The 23,500-nt window shown below is 43.9% G+C and overlaps 1 protein-coding gene across 12 annotated transcripts in view; it reads left to right on the top strand.

Moving 5' to 3' along the window:
• LOC134225692 (uncharacterized) overlaps nucleotides 1–23,225 on the top strand; it is a 141,373-nt gene extending 118,148 nt beyond the window's left edge. For all 12 annotated transcript variants that reach the window (XM_062705978.1, XM_062705967.1, XM_062705974.1 and 9 more), the window contains 3 exons: nucleotides 20,029–21,433; nucleotides 21,584–21,844; nucleotides 21,904–23,225. In XM_062705978.1, coding sequence (XP_062561962.1) covers nucleotides 20,143–21,433; nucleotides 21,584–21,844; nucleotides 21,904–22,481 — 2,130 coding nt within the window. In that variant the 5' untranslated portion in view covers nucleotides 20,029–20,142 and the 3' untranslated portion in view covers nucleotides 22,482–23,225. The remainder of the gene's footprint in view (nucleotides 1–20,028; nucleotides 21,434–21,583; nucleotides 21,845–21,903) is intronic.
• The last annotated feature ends 275 nt before the right edge of the window (nucleotides 23,226–23,500 follow it).

The raw sequence follows: 23,500 nt of genomic DNA, 5'->3' as shown, positions 1-23,500 counted from the left end.
TTAAAAAAAATCGCATTATACCAGATATTTTCGTACCTTTCCTGATTCAAGATGCGTGATTTTTTTTTGCTTTGCAAGCCGAATCCTAATCCATTTTTTTCTTTCGCTGATATTTAATTTTTAGAATTCGGTGATATCAAAACCGCAGCGTCCAATTTGATAGTACATAATGATTTATTAGGACGTGGTTCATAAAACATTGAAGGAAAAACATCACAATCTCCGCCCGCTCTCCTCGCCACTGAGCACTGTAACAAGGGTCTTCACGTGTGTCGGTTTTTTCCTCCTCCTGCGTTTGTTTCACAAGCTTTGTTGACTCTATAATTTATGATTTCAACGGGTATTTTTGGACGTTTTGCGAACGGTTTGCCATAAGTATCATGGATATTTTTAACGTATTGTGATTAAATCGGACACGGGAGGCGAAGTGTTGCAAAATAAATATTTAGAAGACGTAAAAGAGTAAAGCCGTGCGAAACCGCGCGTCTCCATGTTTGATGTTCTCGGACACATTCCGATTGCCGTCGTAAAACAACCGTGCGATTCATGGCTAATTGTCGATTTGTTGAACTTTTATAACTCTTAGTAGCATCTTTTGTTTTTAATCTGCTGTTTTTATTTGCGGTATTAAAAAAAAGCTGGCCCTCGGGAAATCTGAATAACAGTTCAGTCTAATTAAGCAATAAAGATTAGTTATAATTAGTCACAAGAATCCGTTTCAAATGTCGTACAACGCAGCAAATAAATCCACGCATAAAATAAGCGCTAGATACACAGTTACCTAATAAAAAATAAACATCCTGGACAGTGGTGGAAATCGGTGAACGTACTCCCCAAAACAAGAAGTAGGCAAAGCTAGACACTCGCGAACATGTTCTTGGAAATATTGCTCCACACCTTCTACTCGCACAGAAAGCACAGAAAGCACTAACACCAAACAATTTTCGCGAAACATGCTTCTCATGATCCGTATTTCAAACTTCGTCAAAATACAAACATTATTGAATTATAGAAAGTCAACTAAGCAGCTGCTTAAGGCTGCTTTTACGTGTGAAACACAAAGCCTCTTGAACTGTGATAATGTGATTGCACTTTTGATATGTGTAAGCATCGTATTGAAATAATTTATACATACTTAAAAAAACCTAGATTACTCCACCTAGCGGTGTTGGTGCCTTTCTCGTGCAAAAAAAATACTAAAAAATATGAATGAGTGTTTTTTTGCGTGCTTTAAACATAAAACATTGTATTTTGGCCATAACTTCTGATCTCATAGTCCAATCTGGCCAGTTTTCAATAGCAAATAATGGGACAGAATTTTTATACTTTTAATACTATCAGAAAGCTATAAATGCTTTACATTTGCTTGAGTAAAAAGGGGACCCCGTCGAATGAAACTTGTTGCGAGTTATTCGGCCAATGCTAAGTTGCAAAGTGTCTACACAGTAAAAAATAAAAAGTAATATTACATCAGATTTGATGCACATCATCGCCGTCGTAAATAGAATGTTTTATTACATCTGAATGACGTAACAAAAAGTTGACGTACTTGATATTTCCTCCTCGAATTAAAGCAATGTAATTCATTTTCGACGTAATATAGCCGATGTAACTGAAAAAACAACGTAAAATGGTCAGGAAAAAACCCGCTTTCGGCAGCGGGGTTAGGGGGATTCGGATGTTTTCTTTCATGATCGAAAATACATTTTTATTTGAAACTATTTTACATTTTATTTATTTTGGAAGCATTTGAATTTATTATTTATTTTTAATTTAATTTTTGAATTTTCAATTTTTAATTTTTAAGAATTTCTACTTCAATTTCCCCGAACATATTTCTTCAGAATTTTCCAAACATTTCTTCAAAAACTATCCCGAATATATTCTTATATTTATAGCTGTGCGCCGATTAATCTGCGGCTGGGTAAGAGTGAAATCAGTAGTGATTCAGTTTCATTACAAATTTAAAAAATATGAAAAAATAAAAATAAAAAATATTTGAATCTCGTGATCCAATCGTGGTTCAAATCTGCAGAAAACAGAACGGAGCGTTAAACCAGTTTTATTTTTTTGACATTTGACTGGTATAAAAAATGAATCTAGAACAGCTGCTGGGAAAATGAATGTTTCAGATTCATATTCAAACTGACAGCCCCGAACGATTTGAATCAAAGCTGATTTTATTCTAATAGATCGTTTTCAATCAGCGGTGACGGTGCGGCGGTGTCTCGCCGTTGGTGGCGGCGACGGCGTCAGCGAAGTTCCTCCAGGAATTTCTTTGAAAGTTCCTACAGGAAATTCTTCGGAAGTTCCTAAAGAAATTCCTTCGGAAGTTACTACAGTAAATCCTTCGGAAGTTCCTCCAGGAATTCGTTTGAAAGTTCTTCCAGGAATTCCTAAAGAAGCACCTTCGGCAGTTCTTCAGGAATTTCTTCGGAGGTTCCTTCAGCAATTTCTTCGGAAGTTTCTCCAGCAATTCCGTCCAAAGTTTTACCAGCAATTCCTTCGGAAGTTTCTCTAGCAATTTCTTCGGAAGTTTCTTCAGCAATTTCTTCGGAAGTTCCTTCAGCAGTTCCTCCGAAAGTTCCTCCAAGAATTCCTTCGAAAGTTCCTCAGCAGTTCCTTCGGAAGTTCCTCCAGCAATTCCTTCGGAAATTCCCCCAGCAATTCCTTCGGTAATTCCTCCAGCAGTACCTTCGGAAGTCCCTACAGGTATTCCTTTGGAAGTACCTGCAGGAATTGCTAAAAAAGTACCTTCAACAGTTTCTTCAGGAATTTCTTCGGAGGTTCCTCCAGAAATTCCTACGGAAGTTCCTTCAGCAGTTCCTTCGGAAGTTCCTTCAGCAGTTCCTTCGGAAGTTCCTCCAGGTTTTCCTTCGGAAGTTGTTCCAGGAATCTCTTCGGAGGTTCCTCTAGCAATTCCTTCGGAAATACCTCCAGCAGTTTCTTCGGAAGTTCCTCCAGGTATTCCACCGGAAGTTCCTCCAAGAATTTCTTCGGAAGTTCCTCCAGGATTTTTTTCAGAAGCTTCTCCATGAATTCCTTCGAGAGTTACTCCAGAAATTCCTTCATAAGTTCCTCCAGGAATCTTTTCGGAAGTTCCTCCAAGAATCACTTCGGAAGTTCCTCCAGGAATTCCTTTGGAAGTTTCTGTAGGACTTTTTTTTCGGAAATGCCCCCAGCAATTCCTTCGGATGTTCTTCCAACTATTCTTCGAAAGTTTTTCCACGAATTCTCTCAAAAGTACCTCCAGCAATTTCTTCGGAAGTTCCTCCAAGTATTCTTTCGGAAGTTTCTTTAGCAATTCCTTCGGAAGTTCCTCCAGGAATTCCTTCGGAAGTTCCTACAGGAATTCTTTCAAAAGCTTCTCCAGGAGTTCCTCCGGAAGCTTCTCCAGGAATTCCTTCGAAAGTTCTTCCAGGAGTTCCTTCGACAGTTCTTCCAAGAATTCCTTCAGGAGTTCTTCCAGGAATCTTTTCCGAAGTTCCTTCAGGAATCTTTTTGGAAGTTCCTACAGCAATTCCTTCGGAAGTTTCTCTAGGTGTTCCTTCGAAAGTTCCTCAAATATTTCTTCGGAAAATCATCCAGGAAATCCTTCCAAAGTTTCTTCAGGAATTCCTTTGGAAGTTCCTCCACAAATTAATTCGGAAGTTCCTCCAGGAATTTCTTCGGAAGTTTCTGGAGGAATTCTTTCGAAAGTACCTCCAGCAATTCCTTCGGAACTTCCTCCAAGTGTTCCTTCGGAAGTTCCTCAACGAACTCTTTCGGAAGCTTCTCTAGGCATTTTTTCGGAAGTTCCTCCAGAAGTTTCTTCAAAAGTTCTTCCAGGAATTCCTTTGGAAGTTCCTTCATGAATCACTTCGGAAGTTTCTCCACGAATTCCTTCAAAAGGACCTCCAACAATTCCTTCGGAAGTTCCTCCAGCAATTCCTTCGGAAGTTCCTCCAGCAATTCCTTCGGAAGTTCTTCCAGCAGTTCCTTCGGAAGTTTCTCCAAGTATTCCTTCGGAAGTACCTCCAGGAATTCCTTCGAAAATTCTTCCAGGAATCTCTGCGGATATTTCTCCAGGAATTCTTTCGGAAGTTCCTCCAAGAAGTTTCTCCAGGAAGTCCTTCGGAAGTTCCTCCAGGAATTCATATAGGAACATCCGGTTGAATTCCTAAAGAATTTTAAGGTAAGCAATTAACAGAAGAATTTCTGGAGGCACTTCTGGAGAAATTACTGGAGGAACTCCTAGAGAAGCTTTTGCATAAATTTTTCGAAGAATTTCCGAACGAATGCATTAAGGAACCTCCGGAGGAACTCTCAAATGAATTCCAGGAGAGATTCCTGGAGCAACTTCCGAACGAATTCATGGAGGAACTTCAAGAAAAACTCCTGGAGGATCTTCCGGAGGAACCCCTGGAGAAACTTCCAGAGGAATTTCTGGAGGAACTTCCGGAGGAATTTCGGGAAGAACTTCCGGAGGTATTCTTGAAGAATCTTCCGGAGGAATTCCTGTAGGACCTTCTGGAGGAATTCTTGTAGAACCTACAGTCGGAGTTCTTGAAGAACCATCCGGAAGAATTTCTGAAGGAACTTCCGGAGGAATTCCTGAAAGAACTTGCGAAGGAATTCTTGAACAAAGTTTCAATGAAAGTCCTGAAGGACTGGATAAACATCCGAAGGAATTCTTGGAGGAACTTTCGGAGGAATTCCTGGAGGAACTTCCGAAGGAATTCCTGGAGAAACTTCCGGAGGAATTCCTGGTGGAACTTCCGGAGGAATTCCTGGAGGAACTTTCGGAGAAATACCTGGAGGAACTTCCGGAGAAATTCCTGGAGGAACTTCCGGAGGAATTCCTGGAGGAATTTCCGGAGGAATTCCTGGAGGAACTGTCGGTGGTATTCCTGGAAGAACTTGCGGAGGAATTCCTGGAGGAACTTCCGAAGGAATTCCTGGAGGAACTTCCGGAGGAATTCCTGGAGGAACTTCCGGAGGAATTCCTGGAGGAACTTCCGGAGGAATTCCTGGAGGAACTTCCGGAGGAATTTCTGGAGGAACTTCCGGAGGAATTCCTGGAGGAACTTCCGGAGGAATTCCTGGAGGAACTTCCGGAGGAATTCCTGGAGGAACTTCCGGAGGAATTCCTGGAGGAACTTCCGGAGGAATTCCTGGAGGAACTTCCGGAGGAATTCCTGGAGGAACTTCTGGAGGAATTCCTGGAGGAACTTCCGGAGGAATTCCTGGAGGAACTTCCGGAGGAATTCCTGGAGGAACTTCCGGAGGAATTCCTGGAGGAACTTCCGGAGGAATTCCTGGAGGAACTTCCGAAGGAATTCCTGGAGGAATTTTCGGAGGAATTCCTGGAGCAACTTCCGGAGGAATTCCTGGAGCAACTTCCGGAGGAATTCCTGGAGGAACTTCCGGAGGAATTCCTGGAGGAACGGGGAAAGTTCCGGAGCAAGTTCTGAAGGGATTTTTGGAGGAACTTCCGGAGGAATTCCTTGAGGTACTTCCCGAGGAACTTCCAGTGAAATCCTTGGAGGAACTTCCAGTGGAATTCCTGGATGCACTTCTGGAGAATCTTCCGAAGGAATTCTTAAAGGAACTTCCAAAAAAATCCTGGAGGAGCTACCGAAGGAAGAAGGAATTCCTGGAGGAACTTCCGAAAAAAAAATTCTGGAAGAATTTTCAGTTGAATTCCTGGAGGAACTTCCGGTGGAATTCCTGGAGGATCTTCCGGGGGAACTTCCAGAGGGTTTTCTGTAGGACCTTCCATCGAAATGCCTAGAGGATAATCAGGAGGAGTTTCTGGAGGAACATTCGAAGGAATTGCTTGAGGAAGTTCCAGAGTTAATACTGGATTAACTTTTGGAGGCATTCTTGGAGAAATCTCCAGATAAATTCATGAAAAAATTTCCGGAGGAGCTTCCGAAGGAATTCCTGGAGGAACTTCCGGAAAACCTTCCGTAGGAAATCCTGGAAGAACTTGGAGGAACTTCGGAAAATTGTGAATGAAATGAAATCAGTTCACGCCGACCCACGCTGCCGCTGATAAAATTTCAATCGGCGCACAGCCCTAATGGATTCCATGATAGATTTTTTGTGAAAATATTCGAAGAAGTTCCTAAAAGATTGCATAAAATAATTCTTGGTGGTATTCTTATAACTTTCCTGAAGAACTTCACGAAGGAATTTCTGGTTCAAACCTCCAAAGTATTTTTATAAATTTATTAGAGAATTTGAAATGAAATTTTGGAGCCATTTCCTAGTGGAGTTTCTAGAGAAATTCTTCAAAGAATCTGAAAGGGTTGTTGAAGAAATTCTTGGTTCGAATCCTCAAGAAATATTTGGATAAATCTTTGAAATAATTTTGGGTGGATTTCGCTGAGCTAATAATTTCAAATAAAACTCAAAAGAAATATTCGAAAAAACTTGAAATTGGATTTAAAAAAAAATGTCGGTGGGTCGCCATCCAATAATTTCGGTTTAGATATAAAGTTCATTAAAAATATAATTAAAATCAAAGATTAAAAATTATAAACTAAAAACAAAAAATTAAAAATTTCAAATTTAAAATTAAATTCTATTTTTGTTGTTGTTTTTAACTATTACTTTGCTCATGATAATTTTGGAGTTTTTATTTATTTCTTCGCCATATGTATCTGTGATTCAGCAATGTTTATATTGTTGTTACGCATTCTGTTATTTTCATACCTGATCCTTCGATGTCGGTGTTGCTTTGTCTCTGCGCGCCCGGTGGCGTGCTGCACTGGCAACAACAACACAATCGTTGATTTCAGCTCCTCCATTCTCTGGAAATCGTGTAGGTACAAACTAAATATTATTCTGGGCAAAACGCTGCATGGATGTTTCAGATTATGTCCATCAAAGATGCCACCTTACCTGTTAGATTCCCGAATAGGTGCCCGAATGACGAGCGCCTCTCTGTGCGCTTACCCGGTTCCTTTTTACCGAAATTATCTTTTTCACCCGCTAAATCGCTTTTTTTTGTGGGCCATCATTGCTCCATCATCACAAATTGGTATTGCTTCAGATTCCCGGTAATATGCGATGAACGGCAAATGTTGGTACGACTCCACAGGATTATTTGATCTGCAACAAAGAAACTGAAACTGAGCAACTGGTTGAAAATAACAGATAGGAGATTTGGTTCAGCTTTCATGCATCCGAGAATATCTTACCTGAATTCCCTGCTTCCGAATAAGGATTTCCGTTTTCCGTCCAGAGTCCGTTAGGTGATATTTCGATGGACTTCCACAAGATTTTTGCTGACGCAAATTGTTTTGCTCCAGCCGACAAAGTGAAAACTGATGGCTCGACTGAGTTGACAGTTGTGATTCGGTTCCGGTAATATTACGTTGATTACACGCAATATATCGCTTTTTCATGTAATATTATGCTTGTTTTCATACTTACTTAATGTGCATCCTTTCTGATGTAGTAAATTACAATAATTTAAAGGTAATATTGTGATTCTTTTACGCAGTGATGAAAACATCTTCACCAATCATGTTTTACATCGATCCATGTACATAAGCATCAATCTGATGTAAAAATACGTTAAATCTATGTTTACGTAGAATTATTGAGTACGTTTCGAAGAGTTACGTCGCGGCATATTAATATTTTTTTTGCTGTGTACAAAATTGTGTACAAATACACACGCACACACACACACACACACACACACACACACACACACACACACACACACACACACACACACGCTCTGTGGTCGAACTCGATCCTTTTATCGAACAAGTGGCCGCGCGAAGAACAACATGGTATCGTCGCTTTCGCGGCGTCGGTCTCCTCGTCAAGGCTGGGGCAGGCGTAGGCCTCGCGTCGGCAAGTTCCTCTGTGTGCTGGCGAATAGGCCCTATCGCAGAAAGGTCAATTTGGGGTGCACGCGGCATCATCATTCTTGATACCAGTCGTGCAGAGGGAAGCAGGCGCGAAGTCGACCCTGCCCACCTTCGCTGGCACGATACCATGGTGTTCTTCTAAAAAAGCGAGTCACGATGTTCGATGCTGCAAGGACACGCAGCTAACCTCGAGGGTGCGTTATGCACTGGCCCCCCTTTGAAGCATTACTTTCTGGTTGTACCGAAGGGACGATGGAAGCAGCGGCAATGGAAACGGTTTAGCTGGTCGGGGATGCAGCCCTGCCTCCCTCATTGGAGGTGGCCCCTAACCCAGCACTTCCTGGTCAACCCAGGATGTCTGTTGAGCAGATTCCCCCTCCATTGTTTAGGGAAAAAAAAAAAAAAACACGCATGTTAAAACGAGCGTGTGCCGCTCAAAGCGCAAAGTAGCCCAAGGATCAATGCCAGCACATCACATCAATGCACATCAGGATCAATGCCAGCGAGATCCTGATTATTGCATTCTGGCCCCGTGTTAACGGACCTTGTGTTGGATATCGTAATATTGTAAAGGCGAGGGCTGACAGTCTGACATTCTACTCTCTTAGTAGAGCCGGGTGACACTGACTCGAAACGGCGAGTGGGATAATGGCTAGGCTGTCTTCCGTCCCCTAAAACCGTGGCGGGCCTTGTAGCACGCTGTCCAATCCTGCCACCAAGCTTTGCCTGCTGGGTGGGAGTAGGCTCAGATGCCCTTTCCTGACTTGCGCCGATCTGGCTCTGAACACGTAAGTGTCAACCCTTACATGGCCTCCCTGCATGCCGTAAAGCATGCAAAGATAACCATGAGATCATTAATGATCCTACGCCGATCCTCATTGATGAACCTACGCCGAATGGAGTATCCTTCTCCACTGGACTCGATCCTGGGCAAATCGCTTCCAGTCGCCCTGAACATTGAGCGCCCTCAGGTCCTCTTCAACTGCAAAAAGCCATCGTGTACGAAGCCTGTGGCCTCTTCCGGGTTCTCTACTAAATATTATTTTCGCATGACGTTCTTCCGACATACGAACAACATGACCAGCCCACTGTAGTCTGCCGTGTTGTATAAGCTTAATAATATCCAGCCCTTTATACACCTGGTACAATTCGTGATTCATGCGACGCCGCTAGATACCGTTCTACTGTTTACCGAGTATTGTCCGCAGCACCTTACGCTCAATCACTCCAAAAGCTCTCCGATCAACCTCCTTTAACGTCCATGTTTCATGGCCGTATAAAGCCACTGGAAGAATCAGAGTAGTATACAGCGCGAGTTTTGTTTTCGTTTGCAAACTACGGGAATTAAGCTGGTAACGAAATTCGTAATAAGCCCTATTTGCAGCTGCAATACGCCTTTTCACCTCGCGGGTAACATCATTATCGCACGTTACTAATGTTCGAAGATCAGGCATTGAGAGCGTGAGTGAAGCGGACGAGTATTGATCCAATTCAATCATAGCATCCTATGCCAGTAAGTGAACAGCTGGATATCAGATGGATTGATACCAAACAACGATTACGAGCGATCGTTGCTGCGTAAACAAGGAGCAACAGAGTTCGCCAAACCAAATTTGGTACGGTATCTAGGGAAGCTACGACTGGAGCATTTGTGTTACGCTTGCTGTACAAGAATAAAACCAAAACACATCAGGTGTTCTGCTTTATTCACGCTGCTTTTAAGTTGCTGGGATGGAGGAGAGAAAGTATCAAAGCCTCCCATGCAGTGTATCAGAGTTCCATTCTCATAGCGGACTTAATTTTCTTAATGTCTGAAAAGATTTTTCTAACAGCGTGTGGTAACAACACTCATTGTTAGGTTACCAAGTGATTTGCCTCGCTCAGTTGTCTCCCATAGGTGATCTGATTTTCTTCAATGCCTGTCCAAGATACACAAATTCTTCTACCACTTCAAATTTTTAACCATCCAGAACCATTTCGCTTCCACCACCACTAATGAACCCACGTTAATTGCCAGCGACCATGTGCTTCGTTTTGCAGGTATTAATCGTGAGTCCAATCCTCGCTGTCTCCCTCTTAGAAGGCACAAAAGCCTCTTCCACGGCACGGCGATCAATCCCGATAATATCGATATCGTCCGCAAATCCCAGGAGCATATGCGATCTTGTGATAATGGTACCGCTTCTTTGCACACCAGCTCTCCTAATCGCTCCCGCGAGCGGTATATTGAACAGTAGATTCGAGAGTGCATCACCCTACTTTAATCCATCTAAGGTAACAAATGATGTCGATATTTCATACGCAACCCACTACACTTGATTTCGATCCGTCCAACGTTATTCGAATCAGCCGTATCAGTTTCGCCGGAAAACCATGTTCAAGCATAATTCGCCATACGTCATTCCATTTCACTGAATCGTACGCCGCCTTGAAATTAATAAACAGATGATGTGTCTGCAAGTTATACTTTCGAAATTTATCAAGGATTTGTCTCAGGGTAAACATTTGATCCATCGTTGATCGGCCCACGAAAACCTGTTTGGTATTCGCCGACGAAGGACTCTTCAAGCGGTCTAAATCTGTTGAACAGAATACGGGACATAATTTTGTACGCCGAATTAAGGAGGGTTATTCCTCGGTAATTGGCGCACTCTAGTCTGTGCCCTTTCCTAAAGAGAAGGCAAATGAGGCCGTCCAACCAGCTAGACAAACGGTAGCTACAAGGGGGACCCAATTACAATGAGTGAAGCCAAAAATAATTCTTTTTACGATTCGTTAAGCATGGAGGTGGTAAACCCCTTTGCTAAGGGAGGTTTGGTGAGGTCTCCTCCCAGGGAGGTGGAGAGCGGAGTGACGGAGGCTTCAACTAGCAGCCCCGGAGTCTCCTCAGCAGTGACGGGGTATAGCCCAATCAGCACGCTCGGCGCGCCTCTAGCCAAGATGCGGGTGATCGCCGAGCAACTCGATGATATCATCGAGATCGCAAACGCAAGGAAGAACATCAGTAAGGAACTGAAACAGAACCTTCGGATGCTCCGCCAGGCTGTTAGAGTCGCAAGACAAGAACAGGATGCGTTTATTAGGCGCGTGATGGAAAGAGAGAAGGCCGACATAGGTTCCCTTCTCCTTCCTTGGAGAAGCGACCATGGCCCAGGAAGCGATTGATTTCGCCCTGACGGGCAATGAAGAAAAGACTGCGCCTAACCCGAAACGGCTCAGGCAGCAATCCGGCAAAAGCGCTCAGAGCAAAGGCAAACGACGTGCGACCATAAAGGCCAAACATCGTCTGGACTTCTAGGCCCAAAAAGGCGAAAGGCACCAACCAGGCGCAAATCGCCGGGCCGCAAGAGGATACCAGCCGGCCTGTGCCATCGGCATTAGGGACTGAAAATTCCTGGCAGCTGGTTAGTAGGGCAAAGCGGAAGTAGAACACATCTCGACCTGCAAAGAAAGGTAAGGACAGAGGTGAGGTCTTGTTGGAGAAAACTGATAAGGAAAAGTACGCTGAAGTTCTTAAATCGATCCGGGCGGACGAAAAGCTTACGGCGCTGGGTGCGGACGTGCGAAGCGTCAGACACTCCAAGGCCGGTGAAATGATCTTGGTTCTGAAACGCAGAGCGCAGGCTAGTGGGACTGACTACAGGAAGCTGGACCAAGAGGTCTTGAGTGACGACGCTGAGGTGAGGTCGTTGGGGGCGGAAGTGACCCTCCAGTGCAAGCAACTGGACGAGGTCACGAAGGCGGATGACGTTGACTCTGCCGTCAGAGAACAGTGCAGTACAGAGGTCGAGAAGACTATGTTCTATTGTAGCTGCTATGCCCCACCAAGGTGGCCATTAGAACAGTTCAACCAGATGATCGGTAGGCTATCGTCTGACCTAGCGGGTCGTAAGCCGGTCGTCATAGCAGGAGATTTTAACGCTTGGGCAGTGGAGTGGGGCAGCAGTTCCGAACAGCACTCTCAAGGCAGGAATCATAGAGAACCCGAACATGTTTAGGCTAGCTATGCAGAGATGCCTTGATGAGTGTAGATTCCCCGAAAGTTGGAAAGGCAGAAATTGGTGTTGTTGCCGAAGGCCGGAGAAGTCTTATAGACACGACGGGCGAGTTGCTAGAGAGGATCATCCTCAACAGACTGACCCCGTACTCAGAGGGTACGGACGGCCTGGCAAGCAATCAGTTCGGTTTTCGCAAGGAAGTCCACGTTGGTCGATATTAACTCGGTGGTAAAAACCGCCTAGATAGCGATCCAACAGAAAAGGCGAGGAATTCGATATTCTGCGTTAGTGACACTTGATGTGAAGAACGCATTCAACAGCGCAAGCCACCGGCTTAGCCTGTACCGGATTTTGGAAAGCTATTTTCAGAACCGTGTTCTATTATACGACACCGATGCCGGTCAGAGAAGCGTTCCTTTTACCGCAGGAGTTTCGCAAGGTTCAATACGGGTGTCCTGAACTCAAAAGGCTGAAATTCCGAAAGGCTGAAAGTCTCAAAAGGCTGATATATATCGAAACGCTGAAATTGATGGAATGAAATGAATTCCAACCCTGCGATATGTTGTACCAACTATGTTGAGTAGTTGGATAGCGAATAATGTATAAAGAATAAAGAATAAAGACAAAAGAATAAAGAATAAACAATAAAGAATAAAGAATGAAGAATAAAGAATAAAGAACAGAGAATAAAGAACAGAGAATAAAGAACAGAGAATAAAGAACAGAGAATAAAGAACAGAGAATAAAGAACAGAGAATAAAGAACAGAGAATAAAGAACAGAGAATAAAGAACAGAGAATAAAGAACAGAGAATAAAGAATAAAGAATAGAGAATAAAGAATGAGGGAAAAAGTAAGATAAAGATGGAAGAAGGAATAATGATGAAGCAAGAAGAAACAAGGAAGAAGGAAAAAGGAAAAAGGGGGAAGAAAATGGAAGAAGAGAGAGAGAAGACGGACGAAGAAAGATGGAAAAAGGATGAAAGATTGAAGAAAAAACATAGAATAAAGAAGAAGGAAAAAGTAAAATAAAGATGGAAGAAGGAATAATGATGAAGCAAGAAGAAACAAGAAAGATGGAAGAATGAAGAAGGAAGAAATAAGAAGGAACAATAATGAAGAAGATAAAACGAAAAAAGGAAAAGGAAGGAAAATTAAGGAAGAAAATAGGACGAAAGAAGAAAGAAAGATGAAAAAACAAGGGACAAGGAAGAAGGAAGAAAGAAAGAAGAAGAAAGGACGAAAGAAAGAAAAGGAAAAAAAGGTTGAAAGAAGTAAGTAAGAAGAAAGAAGAAGGTAGAATGAATGAAGAATAGACAAAAAGGAATAAGGAAGAATAAATTTGGAAAAGGAAGAAGGTAGAGGAAAGAAGACAGAAAGGGAGGAAAAACAAGGAAAGAAGGAAGAAAGAAGAAAAAGAAAAAAAAAACAAGGAAAAGGAAGAAATAAGAAAGCAAAAGGAATGAATGAAGAAGGAAGAAGAAAAACAAAGAAAAATGAATTAATGAAGAAGGAAGAAGAAGAACAAACAAAAATGAAGGAAGAAGAAACTAGAAAAAAGAAAGAAGCAAGAAAGAACAAGGAAGGCAGAAGAAGGAAGCAGGAGCAAGAAAGGAGGAATTAAGAAGGAATAATTATGGAGAAAGAACTGTTACCTCAACATTTTTTGAGCTGTGTAGACTAAAAAATAAGAATTCCGTATAAAAATTGAAAGACAACAAGAAGTTGCAAGAAGGTTGCGGATCATTTTGGTTTGTGCTCCTATTCACGTCAAATGTGAATTCTTCCACTAAAATTGGTTTCCCCATAATTTTCAGCCTTTCGAGTTTCAGCCTTATGTGAGATTTTTACTTTTCAGCCTTTCGTGTTCAGCCTTATGAGTTTTCAGCCTTATGTGATTCAGCCTTTCGTGGAAGACCCGTTCAATACTGGGTCTGGTATTACGGAACCTTGTGTATGACGGGGTTCTGAAGCTTAAGTTCCCTCCTGGTGTTAAGATTGTCGGCTTCGCCGGTAACGTAACCTTGGAGGTTAACGGAGACTCAATTCCCGAGGTAGAACTGACCGCAGCACATGCGATCAGCACGGTGGCGGATTGGATGATCGCCAGAGGCCTGGAGCTCGCTCAACATAAGACGGAGGTGGTTATCGTCAACAACCGCAAGTCGGTTCAACATGCAGTGATTCACGTGGGTGAAGTTGCGATCGCATCAAAGCGGAGTTTGAAGCTCCTTGGGGTCGTAATAGACGACAAGCTATGCTATACATTCTTTGGATATCAAAGAATATTGTGGCCGAATTACATAAAATTTGATCAACAAAAACCCCCCTGACAATAATAGAACAAAACCTGCCAAAGCCGTCATTTCTCCAACATTCATTCATTTTTCATTTTTTCATTTATTTAGTCTACATCTAAACAGATAACACTGAATCAACAATTTGACGCCACAATACACGGTTCGAGGCCGCATCTCTCCATCCTCGGATACGCCCCACGCTCGCCAAGTCGTTCTGCACCTGGTCTGCCCATCTCGCTCGCTGCGCTCCACGTCGTCTCGTACCTGCCGGATCGGAAGCGAACACCATCTTTGCAGGGTTGCTGTCCGGCATTCTTGCAACATGCCCTACCCATCGTACCCTTCTGGCTTTAGCTACCTTCTGGATACTGGGTTCGCCGTAGAGCTGGGCGAGCTCATGGTTCATTCTTCGCCGCCACACACCGTCTTCTTGCACACCGCCAAAGATGGTCCTAAGCACCCGTCTCTCGAATACTCCGAGTGCTTGCAAGTCCTCCTCGAGCATTGTCCATGTTTCATGTCCGTAGAGGACTACCGGTCTTATTAACGTCTTGTACATGACACATTTGGTGCGGTGGCGAATCTTTTTCGACCGCAGTTTCTTCTGGAGCCCGTAGTAGGCCCGACTTCCACAGATGATGCGCCTTCGTATTTCACGACTAACGTTGTTGTCAGCCGTTAGCAAGGATCCGAGGTAGACGAATTCCTCGACCACCTCGAAGGTATCCCCGTCTATCGTAACACTGCTTCCCAGGAGGACCCTGTCGCGCTCGGTTCCACCCACAAGCATGTACTTTGTCTTTGACGCATTCACCACCAGTCCAACTTTTGTTGCTTCACGTTTCAGGCGGGTGTACAGTTCTGCCACCTTTGCAAATGTTCGGCCGACAATGTCCATGTCATCCGCGAAGCAAATAAATTGACTGGATCTGTTGAAAATCGTACCCCGGCTGTTACACCCGGCTCTCCGCATGACACCTTCTAGCGCAATGTTGAACAACAGGCACGAAAGTCCATCACCTTGTCTTAGTCCCCGGCGCGATTCGAACGAACTGGAGTGTTCGCCCGAGATCTTCACACAGTTTTGCACACCATCCACCGTTGCTTTGATCAGTCTGGTAAGCTTACCAGGTAAGCTGTTCTCGTCCATTATTTTACATAGCTCTACGCGGTCTATACTATCGTATGCCGCCTTGAAATCAATGAACAGATGGTGCGTTGGGACCTAGTATTCACGGCATTTTTGAAGGATTTGCCGTACAGTAAAGATCTGGTCCGTTGTCGAGCGGCCGTCAACGAAGCCGGCTTGATAACTTCCCACGAACTCGTTCACTAATGGTGACAGACGACAGAAGATGATCTGGGATATCACTTTGTAGGCGGCATTAAGGATGGTGATCGCTCGAAAGTTCTCACACTCCAGTTTGTCGCCTTTCTTGTAGATGGGGCATATAACCCCTTCCTTCCACTCCTCCGGTAGCTGTTCGGCTTCCCAGATTCTGACTATCAGTTTGTGCAGGCAAGTGGCCAGCTTTTCCGGGCCCATCTTGATGAGCTCAGCTCCGATACCATCCTTACCAGCTGCTTTATTGGTCTTTAGCTGTTGAAGCTGTTTAACTTCCCTCAAGGTGGGGGCTGGTTGGCTTCCATCGTCCGCTGAACTGACGTAGTCATCTCCTCCGCTGCCTTGACTTTCACTGCCTGTACTCTCAGCGCCGTTCAGATGTTCCTCGTAGTGCTGCTTCCACCTTTCGATCACCACACGTTCGTCCGTCAAGATGCTCCCATCCTTATCCCGGCACATTTCGGCTCGCGGCACGAAGCCTTTGCGGGATGCGTTGAGCTTCTGATAGAACTTGCGTGTATCTTGAGAACGGCACAGCTGTTCCATCTCCTCGCACTCCGCTTCTTCCAGGCGGCGTTTCTTCTCCTGAAAAAGGCGGGTCTGCTGTCTCCGCTTCCGTCTATAACGTTCCACGTTCTGCCGGGTACCTTGCTGCAGCGCGACCGCCCGCGCTGCGTCCTTCTCCTCCGGAATCTGTCTGCACTCTTCGTCGAACCAATCGTTCCGTCGACTTCGACCCATATACCCGACGTTGTTCTCCGCTGCGTCGTTAATGGCTGCTTTAACTGTACTCCAGCAGTCCTCAAGATGGGCCCCACCGAGCTCACCCTCTTCCGGCAACGCTGCCTCGAGATGCTGCGCGTATGCAGTGGCGACATCAGGTTGCTTCAGTCGCTCTAGGTCGTACCGCGGCGGTCGTCGCTACCGAACATTGTTGATGACGGGTAGTTTTGGGCGCAGTTTAACCATCACCAGATAGTGGTCAGAGTATTTCTCCAACATATCATTTTGAAATTATAAAAAAATATTTAGAGAATTGCATCCCATATCTTGCTGTGGATTTTTTTTCGTGATTCTACTTTTTCTTTTCTGACATTTCTCTTAGCGTATTGATGCAGGTGCACGAGAGCCACTATTTTTATGAGCTTCTGCATTGCATAAAAAACAACGAAATCATCACTTCCTGAATCTACCTCCGTCCACCATATACGGACTACGAGTCAATGGATCATAATCCGTACACAGTGCCACTATTTTCTAACTAAATATTTAAATTGTAGCAGACTGATTGACCAGACTATCACTGTAAAAGTGTAAATACATAGTTCAATACGCACCTTGAGAAGCGATTCCTTTAATTTTTATTCTGTTGATCTCACTCTATTAATTGCGACTTGCAATTTAAACACAAATATTTTGGGTAAAATTATGCCCAACACGCGAACAAATGTCACCTGAAACATTGTGTTTGCTGGGTGGCGATTTGTTTTTCAATTGTGCACATGTTATTGAAATTAAAATTTCAAAGCCTACTTTCTAGCTTTTATGGCCAAAAGGCATACGGTCAAGTAAGATCATGATACTGACTGATTTCCCCACGGTAACTTCTCCTGTGTTCCAAATTGTCATTTTGAAGGCGCATTGCGACATTCATTGCTGGGAATGTCAGTCGTTTAAAAGCCAGCCCATACAACATTTTTCAAATCGGCTGATTTCTTCGAAAACTAATAAGTTTGCATAATTTTGGACTGATATTCGCCAAATTTTGGGAGAGCAGCAATCTCATTGTTTAGGCCGGTTCACACTGCAGCACTTTTTTGATTCTATGTTTTTAATTTTTGTAAAAGTTAGAGGTGTCAAAAATAAGGGTTCTTTGGGAAAGTTGCCCCAAAAAGGTCAAATAATCGACAACGACAATACAATGAGTTAATTTGTTTGTTGGGAAAGATTTAAAGCAGAAAAATCTTGGTTTATGACTTGTACAAAATCTTATGAGGGGCCATCCACAAAGTACGTCACGCCTCTAGGGGGAGGGGGGTTCAGAGTAGCGTGACGATCCATACAAGGGGGGTTGAAAATTGCGGGCCAATTTTTGCGTGACGTACTTTATGGATCTTCCCTGAGTTCATTTAAGAAAAAGTTCCAGCATTTAAATGTATTAAAGAATGAAAGTGAAATAGTTATGCATATATCAAGTTTACATATTGTATTTCAGTCCCTGAAAATTTCATGACAATCTGTTAACCCGTTTCGGTCTGACCTAGAAATCAAAATTGAAATAACCCGTGTAGGCTCATTTTTCGTCCGATTGCCATGAAATTTTCAGGGAAGAAGCGTCATCATGTCTATTTTTTGGTACATGACTTGATTTGACCATGGTGCCATTCCGGCCGGATTTATTCCCCTGGGTCAGATGCAGTCAAAAACGGGTGATTTTTAAAACCATTGATCAATTAACGATAGTGACCATAATGATGATGCAAACGTAGTCAATCATAATTGTCAATTATCCGAAGTTAGTTTTGAAACCATTGAATGGCCAGGACATGGTTCCGAATGTACCGGGAACCTGGTTCCTTGGGGTGGTGGGCACTATTCAAGTGGACACAACCCAGCCTTGCGGCATATCAAACTTCATGGTTTTGGAAAACAATGCTAATAGATGAGTTTTTGGAAGGTTTTGGACACATTGCCCACATCCGGAAGTGTTCCCGGGAACCTGGTTCCCTCGGGGAAGCGGACAAATTTCGATTGGCACCGAAATCCATCTTGCGACATATCAAACTCCACGATTTTGGAAGACAAGCTCAATAGATGAGTTTTTGAGAGGTTTTGGACACATTGGCCACGTTCGGAAGTGTTCCCTAATTCCCTCAGAGAAGTGGACAAATTTCGATTAGCACCGAAACCCATCTTGCGATACATAAAACTCCATGATTTTGCAAGCTCAATAGATGTTTTTTTTTTCAAGAGATTTTGGACACAGTGGCCACATCCGGAAATGTTCCCGGGAACCTGATTCCCTCAAGAAAGTGGACAAATCTTGCCTAGCACCAAAACCCATCTTGCGACATATCAAACTCCATGATTTTGAAAGACAAGCTCAATAGATGAGTTTTTGAGAGATTTTGGACACATTGGCCACGTTCGGAAGTGTTCCCGGGAACCTGGTTCCTTCAGGGAAGCGGACAAATTTCGATTAGCATCGAAAACCATCTTGTGGCACATCAAACTCCATGATTTTTAAAGAAAACCTCAATAGATGGGTTTATGAGATATTTTGGACACATTGGCCACGTCCGGAAATGTTCGGGAACCTAGTTCTCTCAGGGAAGCGGACAAACATCGATTAGCACCGAAACCCATCTTGCGACATATCTAACTTCATGATTTTGGAAGACAAGCTCAATAGATGAGTTTTTGAGAGGTTTTGGACATATTGGCCACATCTGGAAGTGTTCCCGGAAGCCTGTTTTCTTATATTTAGGTGTTTTTTTAATTCTAGATTAAGTTCAACACCGGTGGAGTTTGATATGTCGCAAGATGGGTTTAGGTGCTAATCGAAATTTGTCCACTTCCTTGAGGGAATCAGGCTCCCGGGAACACTTCCGGACGTGACCAATGTGTCGAAAATCTCTCAAAAATTCATGTATTGTGCTTGTCTTTTAAAATCAAGGAGTTTGACGTGCCGCAAGATGTGTTTCGGTGTGCTAATCAAAATTTGTCCACTTCCCTGAGGGAACCAGGCTCCCGGGAACACTCTCGGACGTGACCAACGTGTCCAAAATCTCTCACAAATTCATGTATTGTGCTTGTTTTTCAAAATCATGGAGTTTGATATGTCGCAAGATGGGTTTTGGTGCTAGGCAAGATTTGTCCACTTTCTTGAGGGAATCAGGATCCCGGGAACACTTCCGGATGTGCCCAATGTGTCCAAAATCTCCCAAAAACTCATCTATTAGGATTGTCTTCCAAAACCATGAAGTTTGATATGTCGTAAGACTGGGTTTTACACCACTTGAAAAGTGTCCACTACCACAGAGAACCAGGTTCCCGGAACATCCGGAACCATATCCTGGTGGTTCAATTGTATCAAAACTAATCTCTGATGCTGGTCAATAATGATTGACCACGTTTGCATCAGCATTCAGGTCACTTTCGTTCATTTATTTGTATTTGTATTTGTATTTAAACATGAAAACATTTAGACATGATGACGTTTCTTCCCTGAAAATTTCATGGCAATCGGACGAAAAATGAGCCTACACGGGTTATTTCAATTTTGATTTCTAGGTCAGAGCGAAACGGGTTAATAGACTTATTTTTGACAAGTAGTTCCTAAGTGATGCAATTTCATTCCGTACATCCTTTCAATTACCTCGTGCTCGTATCTATCCAAGCTCCGAAGTGTTGCATAATATGTGGCATAAGTTAGGCCTAGCTAAAACTATAAAAAAGCTTTATTTGTTTTCGCTGGTTATCATTAACGAATTATCTCCCTCTCCCTAATTGCAGGCTCACCAAATCACACCACTGCTAAACGTTGAGGCATCACGCGATCGAAACGAGCGTGCCCGCCCGTTCACCAACTTCCCCGCACGGTGCTGAGCCGTACGAGGATGGCCGATTATGGCGACTAATCCTTCCAAGAAGCCGCCAGAGAATGACACCTTCGTTACCGGATATCCGGAACCCAGCTTATCAGGTTCGACCAACCTGCTGAAGCAACGGCGCTCGACCTGTTCCTGCTCGAACATTGCAATTATGCAATTGTTCCACGAGATGAAGCAGAAGTTTCCTACCGTGCCGGACCATATCGTGTCGGACCTGGTGACGGCCAACTGCCACAACCGACCGGCGTGTATCGACAGCTTGGAGAAAGCCGTGCTGGGCTCTCCAGCAGCTGCCCAGGCCTACCCATCGCAGTCGATACACAATACCAGCTTGAAGCGGCGTATCAATGAACGGAAGCTGCATAAACTGGAGAGCAGCCTCAGCGGTGGCAGCAGTGGGAGCAGCAGTCGGGAGAGCAGCGTTGATAAATCGTCTAAATGTGTGGGAGATGCGACCGGTGGCTATAGCATCAACAATAATAACCGAATACCGAATAACACAACGACAACCGGAGGCAGTACTGATGATCTATCACGTGACGGTGGTAGTGTAAATAATTCTGCTGATAACCACTCGATGATACCGACGTTTGATAGCAACAACAATCGTGTCGCGCCAAGTCGACCCACTACATTGCCATTCAATGGGCCTCGACCGACGCGAGTGGCACCATTACCGCCCATTAGTGCATCTCAGACTGCAAATTCGGATTTAGGCGAAACTATTAACGTGCAGTTAAACGTGACCGTTTCACCAGTAGCCGGTAGAAGTCCCCTAGGGCAGAGGCACACATCAACCCTGCAGCTGCAACCGGAACCACCTTTTTCGCGTGAGTTAGCTCAAGCTTCTAGTAGATTTAATACACCGGGCCCTCAAACACCGGGATCTAATAGTCGAAGTTCGACTTCGGTCAACCTAACGCTACGACAACCAAGCGAGGGCCCACAATCACCCATCCACATTCACGCTAGTCCCCTCAAGTATACGGCCAAAGGCTTCAACGCCCAGTCCGGGATCCAAAGCAAATTAGAAATTACGTTTCAAGACGGTTTCGGGTCGATCAGTGCCATGCGAACGAATGTCCCCGGGTTCGATCCTCCCATCGTCGGAAACAGCTACAATAGTAATAGTAGTGGTAGCAGTGGTGCAAGCATACCACAACGTGGGCAGTTGCAGGAGAACCCATACCGAGAACAGCAGCAGATGGTGGCGGGAGTGACAGTGAACGCCGGTGCTCAAGTGACATCGGCACATAACGAGAGCGATGGACTTACCAAAGAGCAGCTTCGTCAGAACTACCTGACAGGTTGGTATCAGTTAGTTTTGTCAACTTATTGCGCTGAGACGTTCAGTTTTGAATGGGTTTCTTTGTGTGCTCTTATCAGTGACGACATGCAATTCCGCAGAAGAAAAATGTATTCTCTTCCTAATTTTGTTATACCTTTTTACTCCCCAGAGGTTGCCATTACACATCAACTAGACCAGAAAAATCGACTGAGCATAGAAGTAGAACGATATCGGCAACAGCTGAGATCGATAAGACGTGAAATAGATGTTTTTCAACGGCCGCTCTCGCCCCTCATCGCTGAAGATCTCCACCGGGAGGTTCAACTTCTACGCCAAGAAGCAGACCTCATGCAAAAGGAAGTCGACTCAGCTGAACTGACAACGGGTACTGCCTCCATTGCGGACGGCCTGCATGTACCTAGTATCGAAGGTTTGTTCTGTCGTAATTTGCTTTTGAATATAAATGTAGTAGATATTTGCCTTTTTTAGGATCTCCAATCCTAACTGCCGGCCCAATAGCAAATCGTCCGCCACGTCCTCCGCGGCCACCTCCTCCTAGAATGCAGCCAAATAGTCTACAGCATCCACCTTCAGCCACGGTGACAGCTTCCTCATCGTATACGATTGAAGGCCGATCGCTGTCGGCTCCATCCGGAAGCTCTAGCCTTCCTGTCGGCGGCAGCAGTGGCGACCCAAGCACCGAAGAACAATGGACTTGCAGCCTTTGTACATTCCAGAACCACGAACTCATGACTACATGTGAAGTGTGTTCGTTACCTAAAGTGTCCGGTAGACTATCGTCCCAGAATTCCGTTCCAGCAGCTTCATCACATCCCTCATCGCTATCTCCGACGACACCATCTTCCTCATCGTCACCGTCATCGTTGCGGCCTTCCGTAGTAACCGCTTCAACGCCGCTAGTGGCAGCTTCGACACCGGTCGCGGCCACCGTTTTGCTACAGTCTTCCTCCGCTTCCTCCTCGGCTGCCTCGTCGGTGGCCTCCACACCGATATCGCAACCAACGATTCAGAATGCTCCTTATCAAAAATCGTCCATCGAGTGCTGATCGAGTTTGAGCCGAGCGGGGGCAGATGGGGAGTGAAGCGTAGGAAAACTATCCCTAACTCACACTAGTAGTTGTTTTAATTCGGCACTGCTTAACTACCAGGAGATAGAAGTGTAACGAATGTACTTCTATAGCAGAAAACCGTTTGACATGAACTAATTTATTCTCCTTAAAAAAAACTGAAACTTGATCTAAGAAGTTGCTGAACAAAGGCTCGATTGACGACTCGAGGAGCAGATTATCAGATGCACCCAGTGGGGAAGATGTTCCGTGCCTTGCTCGTGTTATAGTGAAAATAGATGTAGGAGCGCAGTTTGTATTGCTTATAGCCTATTTATAAGATTTCTAACAAACTTTTGAAGCCGTACTATGTTCTGCAACCATTTTAACACATTGTTTGAAGAGTGATTGAGTGTGAACGAAAATGCGTTTTAATGCATGGATTTTAAGAAATGCAACGCAATTGTGATAAGACGAAAGCTGTTATGCGCCTAACTATTCGGGGAAAGTGTACCTTAAAATGAAACTTAAATGTATTAAGTATCACTAGTTCTTTGGATAAATGATTATGAACGTGAATGTTTATGTAAAACAAAAAAAAAGTTATCGCATCCCGAACATAATTGAATTATTGGCAGAACAGAACTTCAGCAATCAGTCGTTTTCAAGTGAAGGTACGTAAAATAATCCAAATACTTTCAAATAAACAAAGAATACTATCTCCGATTTTCGTATTTTCTAAAATTCAACGATTAATTATTTTGAGAATATGTCATTACCTATCTTAGGTTACGAACATGCGGCTTTTCCCGTCATTTAGTTGTTAAGGTGACTCGGGGAGGCACTAAACACCGTGTTATTTCTCCTATCTTTCGTCTCTTTCTAGCATTATCACCTCGCAACTGTGGAGCGGCGTATTTCGGTTTTCAGTTGTTTGATGTAACTGTAAATGTATCAGCATGTAGATTGCGAGTAAGCACGCGCCGGTGATACTTTTTCAAAATCATATTTGTTGTAGA

Source organism: Armigeres subalbatus, chromosome 3 (genome assembly GCF_024139115.2).
Source record: "Armigeres subalbatus isolate Guangzhou_Male chromosome 3, GZ_Asu_2, whole genome shotgun sequence".
Taxonomy (NCBI): domain Eukaryota; kingdom Metazoa; phylum Arthropoda; class Insecta; order Diptera; family Culicidae; genus Armigeres; species Armigeres subalbatus.
The sequence above is the reverse complement of the archived record's forward strand: the minus strand, read 5'-3'. Positions and strand labels throughout refer to the sequence as shown.